At 41.4% G+C, this 17,436-nt stretch overlaps 1 protein-coding gene across 3 annotated transcripts in view; it reads right to left on the bottom strand.

The window, feature by feature from the left end:
* fbxl17 (F-box and leucine-rich repeat protein 17) overlaps positions 1-17,436 on the bottom strand; it is a 791,762-nt gene that overhangs the window by 508,916 nt on the left and 265,410 nt on the right. For all 3 annotated transcript variants that reach the window (XM_043710307.2, XM_043710291.2, XM_043710299.2), the window contains exon 7: positions 7,024-7,131. In XM_043710307.2, the coding sequence (XP_043566242.2) occupies positions 7,024-7,131 (108 nt within the window). The remainder of the gene's footprint in view (positions 1-7,023; positions 7,132-17,436) is intronic.

Here is a 17,436-nt window from a genome sequence, read left to right as displayed (position 1 = left end):
TACAAAATAAGAACTAATGACTAACCTTGTATGAAAACTTAATTCTTTACACCTTATTCCTACTTTTATCCATTGTCCTTGGCAATTATGCAGAACAGGGTTAAGCATCAAACTCACGTTTTGGCTGAAAATTTCAAACGAGAGTTGTAAAGAAAATCAAACTTCAATGTAGATTCATTTCAACCTTGAAAGAGTACTATTTAGAGTTTCAGCTCAAGCAGATTTTAACTCTGACTGAATTCCACTGGTCCATGAACAGTACTACTCGTGGGGTATCTTATCCTTTGATGAGCAAAATGCTATTTAACTACTCGGATGGCAGTAAGAATATCCATCAACAACATTTTATAGCAGCGATCACTGAGTAGCTAAAAGGACTGAGGGCTGAAACTGATATCAACACTTTCTACCCAACGGAGAATGATAGCATCGACAGAAGCTCAACCTACTCCACTGAGCTTCACAGAGGGTTTCTCCCCGAGAGGCCTGGCAGATTTGTCATACAATTATCTCAGTACATAAGGACGACGTCTCACTGAGGTCCCACTCCTCAAATACTCCTTATTGCACAGGTGGAAGCACTCAGGAATTCCAAGGATTCCTGCTGCCAATTATCAACCCCAGCCATGCACCCGGTCAAGCACTACTAGCCAGGAGTTACTCTTCATTATGTTGTGCCAAAATATGGACAATGACATGATATAAGAAATAGGAGGCTGATCTGCCCTAGGCCTAAACTCCTCTTTACTGCTAGTTCCTCTCAACCCTCAACTTCTCAACATTTCAAAAATCTATTTTCTCTCTAAATACTTTTAGTAATCTATCTTTCACATCACCAGGTAGAGAATTTCAGACATTCACAACCTTCTGAGAGATGAAATTTTCTTAGCAGTTTTAAAAGAGTGCCCCTTTATTCTGTAACTATGTCCCTTTCAATGCAGTGCAGCAAAAGCATTACTAACCCCTGCAATAGCTGGATTTATTGAGCACATTTCCAATATTGAGCACAAACCAACCCCATCGTCCCGTAGCTGAACACTTCAACACCCCCTCCCACTCCGCCAAGAACATGCAGGTCCTGGGCCTCCTCCATCACCAAACTGTTACCACCCGATGCCTGGAGGAAGAACGCCTAATTTTCCGCTTTGGGACCCTGCAACTGCACAGGGTTAATGTGGATTTCACCAGTTTCGTCATTTTCCCCTCCTCCCACATTATTCCAGTCCCAAGCCTCCAACTCGGAACCGCCCTCTTGACCTGTCCATCGTCTTTCCCATCTATTCACTCCACACTTCTCTCCAACGTATTACCTTCTCCCCCACCTTCATCTACCTATCGCAATCTCAGTTACCTTCCCCCCCCCCCCAACCCCACTCCCCTCCCATTCATGTCTGAGCACTCCCCGCCACTACCACCCCCCCCCACCTCCCTCCACAACCATCCCCCCCAAACAAGGAGGGCCAGATGCCTCTACATGGATTTTAACTTAGGGACCATACACTTACAAATGCAACACAAGCCATGTCATGTAAATACGGTAGGTGATTTTGTGACGACTAATACCTTGTCCTCCCACCACTACATTACCCAAAATGGGCACCTAAGAGTATGTTGATATATACATACAGTACAAAGTGAGAAGAAATCAGTTCCATTACCATGTTGCACCTGAGAGATCTTGAATTATCTTTGTGTATTGACACCACAGGTATCACCCTTATGGTCACCTGCATTACTTCTGCATCCTATAGCAACTAGAGCATCTTATCTTCAAAATGCAATGACCAATGATGTGATCAAGATTGTTTCTGATCGGGATGTGTACCCCACACAGTTGGACATTGCACACATTTTACATACATTGTGCTATGATTACCTCAACCTGTAATGTCGAAGTGTCTGATTAATTCAATCATCCCTTGAAGGGCCTCATATCACTTATAAGTACAGCCTGTATGCTCAGGCAGAAAAGAACCATTTTCTTCACCCAATCAGAGTACAGTCACAGCACACTAATGACTTGCACAAGCATGGAAGGCCATGTGCTGTACTTGGCACAGTGATACGAAGGCTCAAACTGGTAACCAAGGGGCCCCAAGAACGTCTATGTTCCCCTTTTCCTTGCACTTCCTGTTGAGGCCATTTACATCTTCACTTTGCAACATTAACCCCTGAGCCCTGGCCTGACAGCTCAGCATACTGACCCCATATTACCCCTTGGTTGATGTACCCCTAAACTGCAGTAGCCCATGCCCTCTAATTCACCATCATCACCCCGCATGCAGTTACTGTCCATGAATATGCTCTGCAACATTGCTGACTGAGGGCTGGAGAAGCAAGGGGCAAGTTGCCAGATAACCACTCTAGCTCTCATGCTGGGAATTGTCATCATCAAGTGGGTAGTAGAATGGAAAAAAGCATATCAGCTAGTTAAGATTAACAATAAGGAACCTATGCATGCATAGAGGCATCTTGTCACTCACTGCTGTGATTCTTATCTTGGGGTTCAACACTTGGTTGTAGAATAGGGGTTTTAGCTCTCAGCATCGTGTAGCTGAAATGCGCATCAGCCATGATTGAATGGCGGAGTGGACTCGATGGGCCGAATGGCCTTACTTCCACTCCTATGTCTTATGGTCTTATGGTCTTATCGTGTCTAACCTTACTGCTGTCTCAGCCTATTTTCCAACTCCTGAATCAAATACAGGACCTTCCTAGACTGTATCATTTGGCATCATTTTTATTTTAACTGTTCCAACTGAATGACTGCCCTCCAGCTGTCTACCAAACAAATGTTTATATTAAGAAGTTTTGTAATTCTGCCTGGAGAATTTTAACAGAAAACAGTCCATATAAAATTGAAACAATGAGAATGGATGCCCATCTGATACAGGTTTCCAGAAGAGTAAATCAATGTGAATGACCCAACCTTTGGGATATCATATAGAAAGGTACGCCTTAGCACCATTGGCAGGATCAGTGATTTAAAAAGAATGGTGAAACCAACTTTATTCATCCCCAAAAAAAATGAAGTGTGAAAAAGTTTGTGAAATCTATTTCATCAGATTGCTGTCTACAATTTTACATTCTTTTACTTTGGGAGAGAGAGGGCTTTCTTTAGGGTGAAGACTGAAACCTCTTAGGCTTGTTTAAGTTTCAATCACATTGCCTATGACTCTTCTGAACTCCAGCACATACAATTTCATCTTGTTCACCCAGTTTACTGTATACAAGGTGTGATTTCAGCAATGTCTTGTATAACTGGATCATAATATGTTGGCGATTTTGGAGAAGATTTGAAGCTCAAGTTGTGGATCAGGTTATAAGTTTGCTTGCTGAGCTGGTAGAGTTGTTCTCCATAGATTTCATCACCATACTAGGTAACATCATCAGTGAGCCTCCAGTGAGGCGCTTGTGTTCTGTCTTGCTTGCTATTTGGTCCCCAGGCATTATGATAGCCCACAAACCTACCACCATACTGAAAAAGCTCTTGATAAATTTAAAGGACCCTGTACCAACAATCAGCAGAATGAACATCATATCCAAAGTACCCACAAGGATTGCAACAAACATTACATTAGACAGGCGGACAGGAAAGAAGTAACCTTCACCTACCCCACTGGGGTACATGAGCACCAACTCGCCACCAGAAGACATGACATCACTAGTGTCCATCCACACAGATGAAGAGGGACACTAGTTCGACTGGGACAATTCATCCATCCTGGGACAGGCTAAACAAAGACACGCACGAGAATTCCTAGAGGCCTGGCATTCAAACTGGAACTCCATTAACAAATGTATCGACTTGAACCCCATTTACCAACCTCTCAGAAAAAGAACCAGAAGTCATATCACTCACCACATCAGGGAGAACAGCCCCAGCTATTCAACCTCTCTCTGTAGCTGAAATCCTCCAACCCTGGCAAAATCCTTGTAAATCTTTTCTGAACCCTTTCAGGTTTCACAATATCTTTCCGATAGGAAGGAGACCAGAATTACACGCAATATTCCAACAGTGGCCTAACCAATGTCTTGAACGGTCGCAACATGACTTCCCAACTCCTATACTCAATGCTCTGACCAATAAAGGAAAGCATACCAAATGCCTTCATCACTATCCTATTTACCTGTGACTCTACTTTCAAGGAACTATGAACCTGCACTCCAAGGTCTGTGTTCAGCAACACTCCTTCGGACCTTACCTTAAGTGTATAAATCCTGCTCTGATTTGCTTTCCCAAAATGCAACACCTTGCATTTATCTAAATTAAACTCCATCTGCCACTCCCCAGCCCGTTGGCTCATCTGATCAAGATCCCATTGTACTCTGAGGTAACCTTCTTCACTGTCCACGACACCTCCAATGTTGGTGCCACCTGCAAACTTACTAACTATACCTTCTATGTTCACTTGTGCATAGGACACTGGCTATGGCCAGTCAACTCGGAGTCAGTTGCCTGAACTGAGGAGATTCTAAATCTCCTAATTATATTGGTCTGCCAGGGCTTTCCTGATTGGCCCAGGTTAACAACCCCAATCAACAACCTTATAGTCAAGGTCAACCTGGTTCTAATCACAACAAGATCAGTCACACTTGCGAACAAAAAAGATCAGTACAGAACAACATGCAATCAAATTCTATGCAGTTTACATCCTTATATCCCATAAGAATGTAATAATAGGACCAGCATTAGTTTATATGGCACCTTGATCAAGTTCCACCAGTCAAAGAAATTATGGCTAATCCTTTGATCCAAATCCATTTGCCCACTTCCCAGATTCTCTGAATCTGAGACAACAAAAAGTTATCTTAGATTTACACGTACTCAGCAACATGACTGCATCACCAAATACCAGACGAATGCCATTTACAAGTTTGCTGATGACATCACCATAGTCAGTCGAATCTCAGATGGCGAGGAAACAGACTACAGACGGGAGGTGGAAGACCTGGAAAAATGGTGCACTGAGAACAACCTAGCTCTCAATGCCAGCAAAACCAAGGAACTCATTATTGACTTACTATGGAATGTTACTCATGCCTCCCTACACATTAACAGCACAGATGTGGAACGAGTGGAGAGTGTCAAGCTCCTGGGAGTGGTCATCCACACCAAGCTTTCTTGGAATCTTCATGTGGATGCACTGGTTACAAAGGCCCAACAACATCTCTTCTTCCTCAAGCAGCTGAGGAAATTTGACATGACAGCAAATACCCTTGCCAACTTTTATAGGTGCGCTATTGAAAGCATTCTGTCTGGACGTATCACTACCTAGTATGGCAACCGTACCATTCAAGATCGGAGACAGTTACAGAGAGTGGTGAACTCAGCCCGGACAATCACAAAGGCCAACCTCCCACCTACAGAATCCATCTACCAGGCCCACTGTCAAGGAAAGGCCGCCAGCATTCTCCAAGATTCATCCAACCCTGGCAATGTTTTTCTATAACCTCTACCATCGGGGAGAAGGTACAGAAGCCTGAACACATCCACCAGCCGGTTTTGAAACAGCTTCTACCCTACTGGAATGGACTCACAAACTCTTAACATTCGCCTGTACTTGTGTTTTTGTTTTTGCCGCTGTTTACCTATTATTCACTTAGCTATGCTACTTAATTCTGTGATCTTCTCGTATTGCTCACAAGACAAAGCTTTTCACTATGCCTTGGAACATGTGACAATAAATTTAATTCAATTTAATTCAACTCAACAGAATATTCAACTTCCTTGGGTAAACAATTCCAAATTGTTCACAACACTGCGCATCAAGATATTCATCACCTCCAGAAAAATAACCTCTCAGAATCCACCCTGTTTAGCAACTGTTTTTCATTCTTCCAAACTCCAGAAAACACAGGTCAAAATTACTCAACCTCTCATTTTAGGACAACCTCCTCAACCCAGGAATGAATCACTGGACCATCATTGTTCTATCGCCAACACAAACATATCCTTCCTTCGAAACAGGAGATCAAAACTTCATGTACTGCTCTAAATGTGATATCTTTGAAGTCTGCATAATTATAGTAAGTCTTAGTCAGTTTTGCACAATACTAAAGTGCTATTGATGCTGGAAATCCAAAATAAAAACAGAAAATTTTTCAAGTATTCACCAGGTCAGATATTAATTTTGGAAAAAAACAGCTAATGATTCAAATTTGAATTAATATTGCCCAATCTATTGAGTATTTCCAGCACTTTCTGTTTTTATTACTTATTTTTCATTCAAATACCTTTGCAATATAGGACATTGTGTTAATTTGCTTTCTTAATTACATGCTATACCTGCATCCTGTCATTAATCCTTGTACAAGTACCACCAACTCCCATTAACATCAAAGTGTACAAGTATCACATATTGAAAAATATAATGTTGTTCTATTCTTATTGGCCAAGTGAATAGCCTCACATTATACATCGCTTTGGACCTTCAATGCGTCACCCTCATAGCCTATGTTCTCATTCAGCTTTGTAATAGAATTTAAATACATGACTTTCAACTTTGACAACAGCACTGATCCTTGTTGCACTCCAGTAGTTACAATCTGCCATTTTTAAGATATCCCATTTTTCACTAATCTCAACTTCCTATCTGTTAAAGAATCCTCTATACTGTACATGCAAATGAATTACCCTCAACTCTGTGTTACTTTGTACCTTATTTTCTGATACCTAAGTGGATGTCATTTTAGCAGTTCGAAGATGATATTAATAAGTGATCATGGCCTAAGAAGTTAACAATGTTTCCCTATGTACTGCTGAACCCATTGAATCTTGCCAGTATTTTCTACTTTCACCATTATTACTAACAAATGGCAGTTGTTTCATAACAATCCTCATCAGAGATGAAATTCAACAAGAGTCTGAATTTTTAAATTATGTCAACATGTAGGAGGAACAGCAGCAGAATCAATATTTCTCTCATTTTGTTGTTCACTCTTCACAACATGAAAGATGTGACAGATCACATGTCAATAATTACAGATACTTAAAACAAGTAGTTTCTGGCTAGTACTTACCCGAGTGAGGTGGATGACCCCTTGAGATGTAACTGAACAGCCCATAAAACCTACATACTGCAGCAAAGGACAATGTTCTGCAAATGCCTTCACCGATTTATCTGTCACCTACAAAGGAGAACATGTGAAAAACAAATTAGTCTGACACTTGCACAGTTGTAAAACATCATGTACATCAAGAGAAAAGTTTTACCCGAGTGCATAGCATTGGTTATGTAAAATAACATATTGTTCAAAAGGACACGATTCTTCAACCAACATGAATGGAATGTTTCTCAACTTGTGCTTCCTCAATTTCACTTCACCTCCAAAAAGCTGATTATGCCAATCTAACCAAACATAGTCCTAATAAATAAAATGTAGGAATTAAATGGTTGAGATCAACAAGAAAACAGAACTTTTCCTTTACACAATGGAAGTCCAGAACCATTGTCTGCAAGTTGCAACTCTTCTTTCATTTTCCTCCCAATACAAACATTTCTGTTGTTTTACAATGGTAAATCTTACCCAAATGAGATTATAATCAGGCTCAGCCAGTTTGCCAAACTACTCATCCATTGGGAGTATTATCCTCATTGCAGAAGGAAACAAAGACCATCAGATGATTGGCTACAACATAAGAACAACAGCGAGTTTGAAATTCCAGATTTCAGCTCTGGAAAACTATCAGTGAATATGTAATTAATGATGGTGCAGGGCAACACAGTAATTAGCACTTCTGTCTCACAGCTATGGGCAATTGCCTGTATGTCATCAGAACTCAATGTGTTAAGTCTTGATTCTCCCACAGAAGCTGCCAGACCTGTTGAGGTTTGCTATCAATTTCTGTTTTTCTTTTAGTTAAATGTACATGGGGGACGTGCAGGTAACAGAGAAAAATGGAGTTGAGGTAGAAACACAGCTGTGATATCACTGGATGGGGAAGAAAGTTCAAGGGAGCAAAAGGCCTGCACCTATGTTCTTCAATGTAATAAACAAAACTGGATCCTTTGTGTCGAATTTAATTTGCTGCTCTGCCAGTTGATTGATTTAGTTTGATGTGCAGGACAGAATTTTACAGGTTAGTGATGTGAGAAACATATTGTTAGCTTATTAATGAAGGTCACAACCTATATACCAATGGCAGAGGATATTCCTATTTGCCACTGGAGGTACCGGCAGGCAAATGCAACAGGCAAAAGTCTAATAGAAGTGGTATCTTGATGTTTCAATGGGACTGATGACACTTTACTTTCCAAAGTTTTCTAACAGTGCTGGAGAATAAAGCAGTGCAAAATTAGTAGTGGTACCATGAGGGATCATAAGTTTTTCTATTCACTTTACTGACATTGCTGACAATGAGTATTAGAGCGTAAAAGAAAACAAAAAGTGGGGGAAAAGGGAAAAACTCTTCAGCGTTTCAGGAGAATTCAAGAAACCTTGGAGTCTTCTTTCAAAAAAAACTTTCAGAACGAAAAAGTGACATTTTAAGTGTCAGACTTTCAACTACTATTGCCGACATTTTGAATGAGACATTGTCACAATTCTGTTAGGAGCCTTTGACATTCCAACATTTCAAAATTGGCTGGAAGATTTCAATGTTGTTTTTAACAAATACAATTTTTATAGTATTTATAAAGATACATTAAGTAAAGCATGCACCATTAATGTAACATTATAGCTATAAAAACTTACTCTATAAATTAAGTTCAACGTTTTCTCCAAGAGTGCTCTGATATTGCAATATCTTCAATGCCCATTCACTTTTGATGGGACTGACCCAAAAAGTATGCCACAACAATACTTTAATTCATCTTAGTATTCCACCTATTCCTCAAGGTGTAAATTACATGGAGATCCTTTGATTAGCTTTAGGCAAAGTAATACACTATTTTTTCTATATCACCTCATGAGATGAAATCTTCAGCTCTTTCTCCTTGATTTGCACATTCATTTTCCCTCAGTGTACTCTCACAGCTTCTTTATAACTCTTTCCAAGCTGACTATTCAAGCTGTCTTCTGCCTTAAAGTTCTGTGATGACTTATGTACTTTTTTATTTCACTGGGGAGAAAGTGAGGTCTGCAGATGCTGGAGATCAGAATTGAAAATGTTTGCTGGAAAAGCGCAGCAGATCAGGCAGCATCCAGGGAACTGGAGAATCGACGTTCCTGAAGAAGGGCTTATGCCCGAAACATCGATTCTCCTGTTCCCAGGATGCTGCCTGACCTGCTGCGCTTTTCCAGCAACACATTTTCAGCTTTTTTATTTCACTATCTGATTTTCTCATGACACCCAAACTGAACTGCCACTTCTCAAAGCAAACACACACAGACAAATTGAACAAAAGAACCTTCTGTCCAAGCTTCCACTCTGAATTACTATTTCCATCACAACATGGCATGCTTTGTGATGATTCCAAATGTAAACAAATTATTCAACTTCAACACAACCCTGAATCTCTAACTCACGTGAATAATTTATATTACGAATGAAATTTTACAATGCTCACTCAAGACTCCCTGGTTCGATAACAAGCTCAGAGTTAGATAATTGACTGTTCAAGTTTTCTTGCACTAATAACTCTGACTTGCAAGGTAAACATAGGCTAACTTTTAAATGGAAAAAAATACACAAGTTTATTTAAATTCCATTTACATCAGAAGTGTTTTAACCAGAGGCCCCCGTCTTTTACAGTTAAAAAACTTTAATTGCTAAAGCTAAAAGTTATATTGTGAAACAAATGAATTAAGAACTAGAGATTCACACCAACATACTGCTGGTGTTCTGATGAATAGTCACTGAACTCGAAATGTTAACTCTGCTTTCTCTTCACAGATGCTGCCATACTTGTTGACTTTCACCAGCAATTTCTTTTTGTTTAACATACTGTTCTCATTTTATTTGCGCACACCCGAGCTCTTTCCTCGACTGTTTTTTTATTTCAAGAATGTGTCACTCAATTTTAACCTGCCTCTCTTTGCATGTGGGCACACTAAGCAAAATAGCTTACACCACCCATATCATAATAGCAGCCACCAAGTGTGAGAGATTTAAATAAGGAATTTGTGAACTGAGATCCTCCAAAGAATCTGATGGGAGAAGTAATATACTGTTTTAATACTGAGCCATGCAACTCAGATGGTCTCATATTTGATCCGAACTCAGTACTCTAAGAGTTGGTCTGCATGGGCTAAGGAAGAGCAAAATCAATCAGGCTGTTCTGCCTTGATTGAAATGTGGATCATACCAATATAGACTGCAGACAGGACCGAATTTGGTTGTAAATATCAGAATTATCTAATAGATGATCCACTTGAACTCTCAATTAAGAATGATTACTTGGACCAACCAGAAGAACACAGTATAAACTGACACCCACAGGTGTGTGCAGCAGATCAGGCAGCATCCAAGGAGCAGGAGAATCGACGTTTCGGGCATGAACCCTTCTTCTGCTCGCAGCATCTGCTCCCAGGAGGACCAGTTCCAACACCGTACAACCCAGATGGCCTCCTTCTTCAAAGACCGCAATTTCCCCCCAGACGTGATCGACGATGCTCTCCACTGCATCTCCTCCACTTCCCGCTCCTCCGCCCTTGAGCCCCGGCTCCTCCAATCGCCACCAGGACAGAACCCCACTGGTCCTCACCTACCACCCCACCAACCTCCATATACATCGTATCATCCGTCGTCATTTCCACCACCTCCAAATGGACCCCACCACCAGGGATATATTTCCCTCCTCTCCCCTATCAGCGTTCCGAAAAGACCACTCCCTCCGTGACTCCCTCGTCAGGTCCACACCCCCCATCAACCCAACCTCCACTACCGGCACCTTCCCCTGCAACCACAAGAAATGCAAAACTTGCGCCCACACCTCCCCCCTTACTTCCCTCCAAGGCCCCAAGGGATCCTTCCATATCCACCACAAATTCACCTGCACCTCCACACACATCATTTACTGCATCCGCTGCACCCGATGTGGCATCCTCTATATTGGGGAGACTTGCAGCCTACTTGCGGAATGTTTCAGATAACACCTCTGGGACACTCGGACCGACCAACCCAACCACCCCGTGGCTCAACACTTCAACTCCCCCTCCCCCTCCACCAAGGACATGCAGGTCCTTGGACTCCTCCCTCGCCAGACCATAGCAACACGACGGCTGGAGGAAGAGCGCCTCATCTTCCACCTAGGAACCCTCCAACCACAAGGGATGAACTCAGATTTCTCCAGTTTTCTCATTTCCCCTCCCCCCACCTTGTCTCAGTCCCAACCCTCGAACTCAGCACCACCTTCCTAACCTGCAATCTTCTTCCTGACCTCTCCGCCCCCATCCCCATTCCGGTCTATCACCCTCACCTTTACCTCCTTCCACCTATCGCATTTCCAATGCCCCTCCCCCAAGTCCTTCCTCCCTACCTTGTATCTTAGCCTGCTTGGCACACCTTCCTCATTCCTGAAGAAGGGCTCATGCCCGAAACGAAGATTCTCCTGCTCCTTGGATGCTGCCTGACCTGCTGCGCTTTTCCAGCAACACATTTTCAGTGCTGATCTCCAGCATCTGCAGTCCTCACTTTCACCCACAGGAGTGTACCACAAGAACCAGGGCACGCTAGTCTGTACCATGATAATACTTCTCTTTACTGATGTCACCCTTTCTTTTAATATCAAGGCAACTCTTCATCCTTTTCCATTTTCTTCTGAAAATTAAGAATCCTCGACGACCTAATTTCCAATCTTTTCACTATGTAACAATGATTGAATAGCCATTATAGATTCAAAGTGTTATCATCTATTTTGTTGTGCACATTTGCAGGATTTTCCTGATACTATCCAAGTTATTGATGTTTTAACCTTTATTCAGCTGTCTATCCCATTGTGACTCACTCTACTTTCTTGACTCCACATCCTTGACATTTCTGTTCTTGCTTTTCAATTTTTCCTTTCCTAAATCCTTCATTGCTCCCTTTGAATATTTTAAAGCACTATCTCAATAATGAACCAGCGTTCCAAGGAATGGCAATCTCATGCAGAGTGTCACTCGAGCACTTGTCTTTTATGAAAGGAGTGAGCTCCATATTTCTGAGAAGAGATTCCACTCAGGATTGTGAAGCCATACTTAGGTTCTGACAGTTCTTTTGGAGTGCAGAACTGTCCGAGGAAGGCAAACCTTTTCACAGCAGTCAGCTGCTGTTTTCTGAAATTTGACAGCAGCTATCAAACTAAAGTAGGTAAGGTGGTTACTAAGGTGCCAACTGGATCGGTGTCAAGTGGGGAATTCCAGCTGGGATGCCAGATTAATAATGAGTCGGTTGGGTAGGGTCTGGTTGGATATGGTCAGGGGCTGTGCTGGTGATGGTTTCAGTTAGGGTCCAGGTGTGGGGGACAATCTCAGGCTAGATCTGATCGGGACAGGAGAGAAGGGAGAAAGAGTGTCAAATCAAAAACTGTCAGGCCAGCAGAAAATCCTAGCTCATGTTTTTAAGGAGAACAAATAAAGCAAGAGAATACGCTGTAAATGGATAAAGTCTGAAAACTGTGTAGCAATGTTGAAGTGTACAGTTACAGATCTTGATGGTAAAAGTTCAGGTATGTGAGATGATCAAGGAGGCAGACAGACACTTTCCTTTATTGACTAAGACCTTCAGCATAAGATTAGGGAGAAAAGATCTCCAAACAGGCTGACTTGGTTTTTGCCTTAGCCTTCAAAATTCACAGCCAATGTTGGATCCCACAGGTTGGCTTGACTGTCAGGGTCAAGGTTTGGGTATTCCTTTGTCTGTGCCTCTGATTTGGGTTTCTTTCTAACTGCTATATCTTAATTCCACCATGTGATGTCAGCATTACATCACTCCAATTTCAGAGTCGCTTTCTTTGGCTGCCCATTTCCTTCCAAATTTTCAGCAAAGATATCCCAGTAGAGTCTGAATAGAGTGTACACTGCCATCAAGTTTCAGTTTAGATTTGTGGTTATGGGCTCACTTTTTCATTTTTTACTAATGTGTCTTGTTTTATGAATTTATTTTCTCTGAGAACTACAGTATCGAGATATATCATGCTTACAGGTTCTCTTATTTATTGTCTTCTCAAACTTTTCACTAACTCCATGGTATGAATATTGTGGTTTTGTGTCTCTCATTCACCCTGTTGCTCTGCATGGGGTAATCCCTTTGCCATCTTATTTCTTTGATTGTTACATCTTTTTCCCAGTTGGGCTTTCCAATGAGATCAGCATTTTTATCTGTATATGAGACATTATGTTCTGTCTGCGAATTGGACAGCTCTTGAACATGTTTGTCTCTATCTGTTGTGCATTCTTTTGCTGTCATTCTATTTTAATAATGGCAATTGTCATCATTCCTCCTGACATTAACTGAACAATTTAACTTGACCCTATTGGTGTCATGCAATAAACTACAAGTGGTTAAGACCAGTTTTTCTTCTCATGAAGAATTATTCATGGTTCATCCTCTACTACTGTTGATTCAAAAATTCCTAACTTAGTGCAGAAATATAGATTAGGGCTCTTGTGACACTGGTAGTGTCCCTAGTTCTAAGCCAAGCCATCCAGGTTCAAGTTCCACCTGCTCTGGAGGTGTGTCATTTTATCTTTGACCAGGTTGATTTAAAAATATCCAGCTTGGTTTGCCTCACCCAGGTTGTGGTTAACTTTTTAAAGTTTTATTTTTTAAAAAGTTGAAAGGAGGATTACAGCTTTGGTGACATAGTGGCAGTGTCTCTACCTCTGGGCCAGAGGGTCTGATTTCAAATCCTACCTGCTCCATAAATATGTCGTAGCAAGTCCAAACAGGTTGATTAAAATTATCTATGAAGGAACATTGGTAGATGCACTCTATTGCAATATTAGCTGGAAGCAGCTCGCTCCGCAACACATAAAACAGACAAGACGTAATTCTAACCCACCCAGATTCCAAATTTAGCCAACACGAAACAGTAACTAGACGTTTCCTTCCATTAGGTTTCAGCAACATGTATAAACGGTATTAATAATTTCTGCACAATTTTCTCCAGTTTAGTATCAAAAAGAATATAATCCACATGTACGAAAGTGGAAGACCAGCTTCAGCTGATCAAAACATGGTTACTTTTACAACAATTAAGCAAAAGAGCATTCACAAAGAGTTGAATCCCAAGTGTATTGCTTCATACAAATGGGATCTGACCTACATGGAGGTTTTTAAAATGTGAGGTGTTGGAACATATTTTCTTTTTAAGCACCAGGAGTTTTGAATTAGTCCCTGTTAACCTTGATAGCAAATAGAATCCTGAACTTTAGCGGTCTTCTTAATTTTCTGAAAATTTAATAACTGTCCTCCAGTTAGCCCCCAAGGGTGTTCATTTGAACTTCTTGGCAATGGACACATTCCAAATTAGGTCTATCCATAGCAGTCTTTAACCATGAGCACAATCTGCAGAAACAACCATTTTAATTGCAAAATCTGAACACAAACTTGTATTTGATCTAATATTTATAAACACACTGAGCATACACAATCCTTCAGTCAGTCTCAGAGAAAGTCTTTCACTTTGCACTCTAAATAATCTTTTTTATTGGCACAATAATGTTTTGTGAATAATATAGAAGCGTAGGATTAATAAAATAAAAGTAATAAAAATCATGTTGAATAAACAGTTTCCTTCATTCCAAGAATGTTCAATGATAGTGAATATGGAAGCAGCTCAGCTCAAATATACATGATACACAAATGCATTAAAAAAATCATATCTTCTCAAAACTTGCCAAAAATTCATATATTTAATTCCTGGTTATTACTATTCTGATGCCGAACAAAAGGACCTAGGCCATGTGCAAAATTCAAACTGGTAGTTACAGCATTGAAAACAGTAAACAGTTAATTATTAGTGCTTGGTGACCAAGTCTATAGATTGTAGAAAGGGAACAATAAATGGGTCATCAAAATATATAAAACATACATATATGTATATATAAACACATCTACTTTACATTTATATAGGAAAATTTCCCAGGTTCTTCACAGCATTTAAAAACAAAATTTGATATAGGAGGACAGTAACAGTTAAGTTTCAATGAGGGAGGAAAAAAATATAGGGAGGCAGAGAAGCTGAGGAGCTGAAAGTAATGCTTCAATCAACAGATGAGAAACCAAAAGTGGAGAAAGGATGCCACTTCAAAGAGATGTAACAATTGAGGGGATGACAGCAGCAGGGAGAGATTCGTGCAAAGATATGAAAAGAAATAAGAGCATGTCACGACAGTGACAGCCCAGGAGTCAATGTAGGGCAGCAAACACATGGGGATGGGTGAATAGGACTTCTTGCAAATTAGGACAGCGAGAGCAGAATCGCTTCTAGCTTTATTGAAAGACTGTCAATGCTGATTGTTTCTTGAGGAGAAACTCACCACGATATGAGCTTGCAAAGCACATGGTTAGCAAACATTTTCTGTTAATAGCCAGTTGCAAACAGAGTACTGATTTAAACTTTATGTCATCTGAAAACATCAAAAGACAGCAAAGATAAAGTGGAATATTGCTTTTCAACTATCGTTTTGAATTGAACATTAATTTGATCAAAGTTTTATTTGGAGGTATTAGCTTTCAGAGCGCTGCTCCTTCATCAAGCAGCAGGATCATAAGACACAGAATTGGCTGATAGTCAAGTTCAGTACCCATGAAGATGGCTTCATCCGGGACCTTGAGTTCATGTCACACTACAGGTGACCCACTACACTCACGCAGACCCTCTCCCATGCTCTCCTCTCTCTCAAACACACACACACCCTCCAAGAGGCACGCACACATGGAAAAACACACTGTCACATGCACGCACACTCACACTCTCCCACCATTCCAAACACCCCCCCCCCCCCACACACACACACACACACACTCACTCACTCACCACCCCAACCACACACACACTCTCCCTCACATGCACATGCACACACACATATAAGTCTACGGGGTGAATTTGCATTTGCAGAATTGTGATTCCAGATACATTCTATTTTGTTCAAAAAGCACACGATCTTCAGGCAGTCAATCTATATAACATCTTACAAATTCCTACTTTGGAAACAGAACCAGTCTGATTCAAGATTGGGATACAGACAGACTTTGTAGTGGGGGGAGTGGTAGCCTCGTGGCATTATCACTTGATTATTAATCCAGAAACCCAGAATAGTGTTCTGGGGACCTGGATTCGAATCCTGCCACAACAGATGGTCGTATTTGAATTCAACAAAAACAATCTGGAATTAAGACTCAACTGATGACCATAAAACCATTGTCAATTGTTGGAAAAACCCATCTGATTTACTAATGTCCTTTAGGGGAGGAAATCTGCCATGTTACCCGTGCATGGCTCCAGAACAACAGCAATGTGGTTGACTCTCAACTGCCCTCTGAAATAGCCTAGTAAGCCATTCAGTTATATCAATTGCTCGAAGGCCACAAAAAGAAATGAAACCAGAGCGACCACCAGGCATCGACCTTGGGATCAGAAAAGACAATGGCAGAAACACAAACAGCCCTGTCAACCGTGTAAAGTCCTCCTGACCAACATCTGGGAGCTAGTGGCAAAATTGGGAGAGTTGTCTTACAGACTAGTCAAACACCAGCCTCACATATTCATTCGTCCAGAATCAAACCTTATGGATAACATCCCAGACACCACTATGACCACCCCTGGATATGTCACGTCCCTCCGGGAGGACAGACCTAGCAGAGGTGACAGCACAGTGGTATACAGTTGGGAGGGAGTTGCTGTGGGAGTCCTTGACATCGACTCGGGACTCCATGAAATGTCATGGCTTCAGGTTAAACATGGACAAGGAAACCTCTTACTGGTTACCACATACCGTCCTCCTTCGGCTGATGAACCAGTACTCCTCCACGATGAACAATACTTGGAGGAAGCACAAAAGGTGGCAAAGACGTAAAATGTACTCTGGGTGGGGGATTTCAATGTCCATCACCAAGAGTGGCTCAGCAGCAGCATTACTGATCAAGCTGGTCGGATCCTAAAAGATAAAACTGCTAGATTGGGTCTGCGGCAGGTGTTGAAGAAACCTACAAGAGGGAAAAGCATACTTAGCCTCATTCTTACTAATCTACTGGCTGCAGAAGCATCTGTCCATAACAGTAGAGGTAAAAGTGACCACCAGACTGCCCTGTGGAGACAAAGTCCCAGCTTCACATTGAGAATAATCTCCATTATGTTGTGTGGCACTATCACCTTGCTAAATGGAACACACTTCGAACCGATCTAGCAGCTCAAAACTGGGCATTCATGAGGCACTGTGGGCCATCAACAGCAGCTGAACTGTATTCCAGCACAATCTGCAACCTCATGGCCTGGCATATCCCCCACTCAATCATTACCATCAAGCCAGGGGATCAATTCTGGTTCAATGGAGTGTGCAGGAGGG

Source organism: Chiloscyllium plagiosum, unplaced genomic scaffold, assembly GCF_037043375.1.
Source record: "Chiloscyllium plagiosum isolate Xiang-an unplaced genomic scaffold, Cpla_swu_hap1 HiC_scaffold_2, whole genome shotgun sequence".
Lineage (NCBI taxonomy): Eukaryota > Metazoa > Chordata > Chondrichthyes > Orectolobiformes > Hemiscylliidae > Chiloscyllium > Chiloscyllium plagiosum.
The sequence above is the reverse complement of the archived record's forward strand: the minus strand, read 5'-3'. Positions and strand labels throughout refer to the sequence as shown.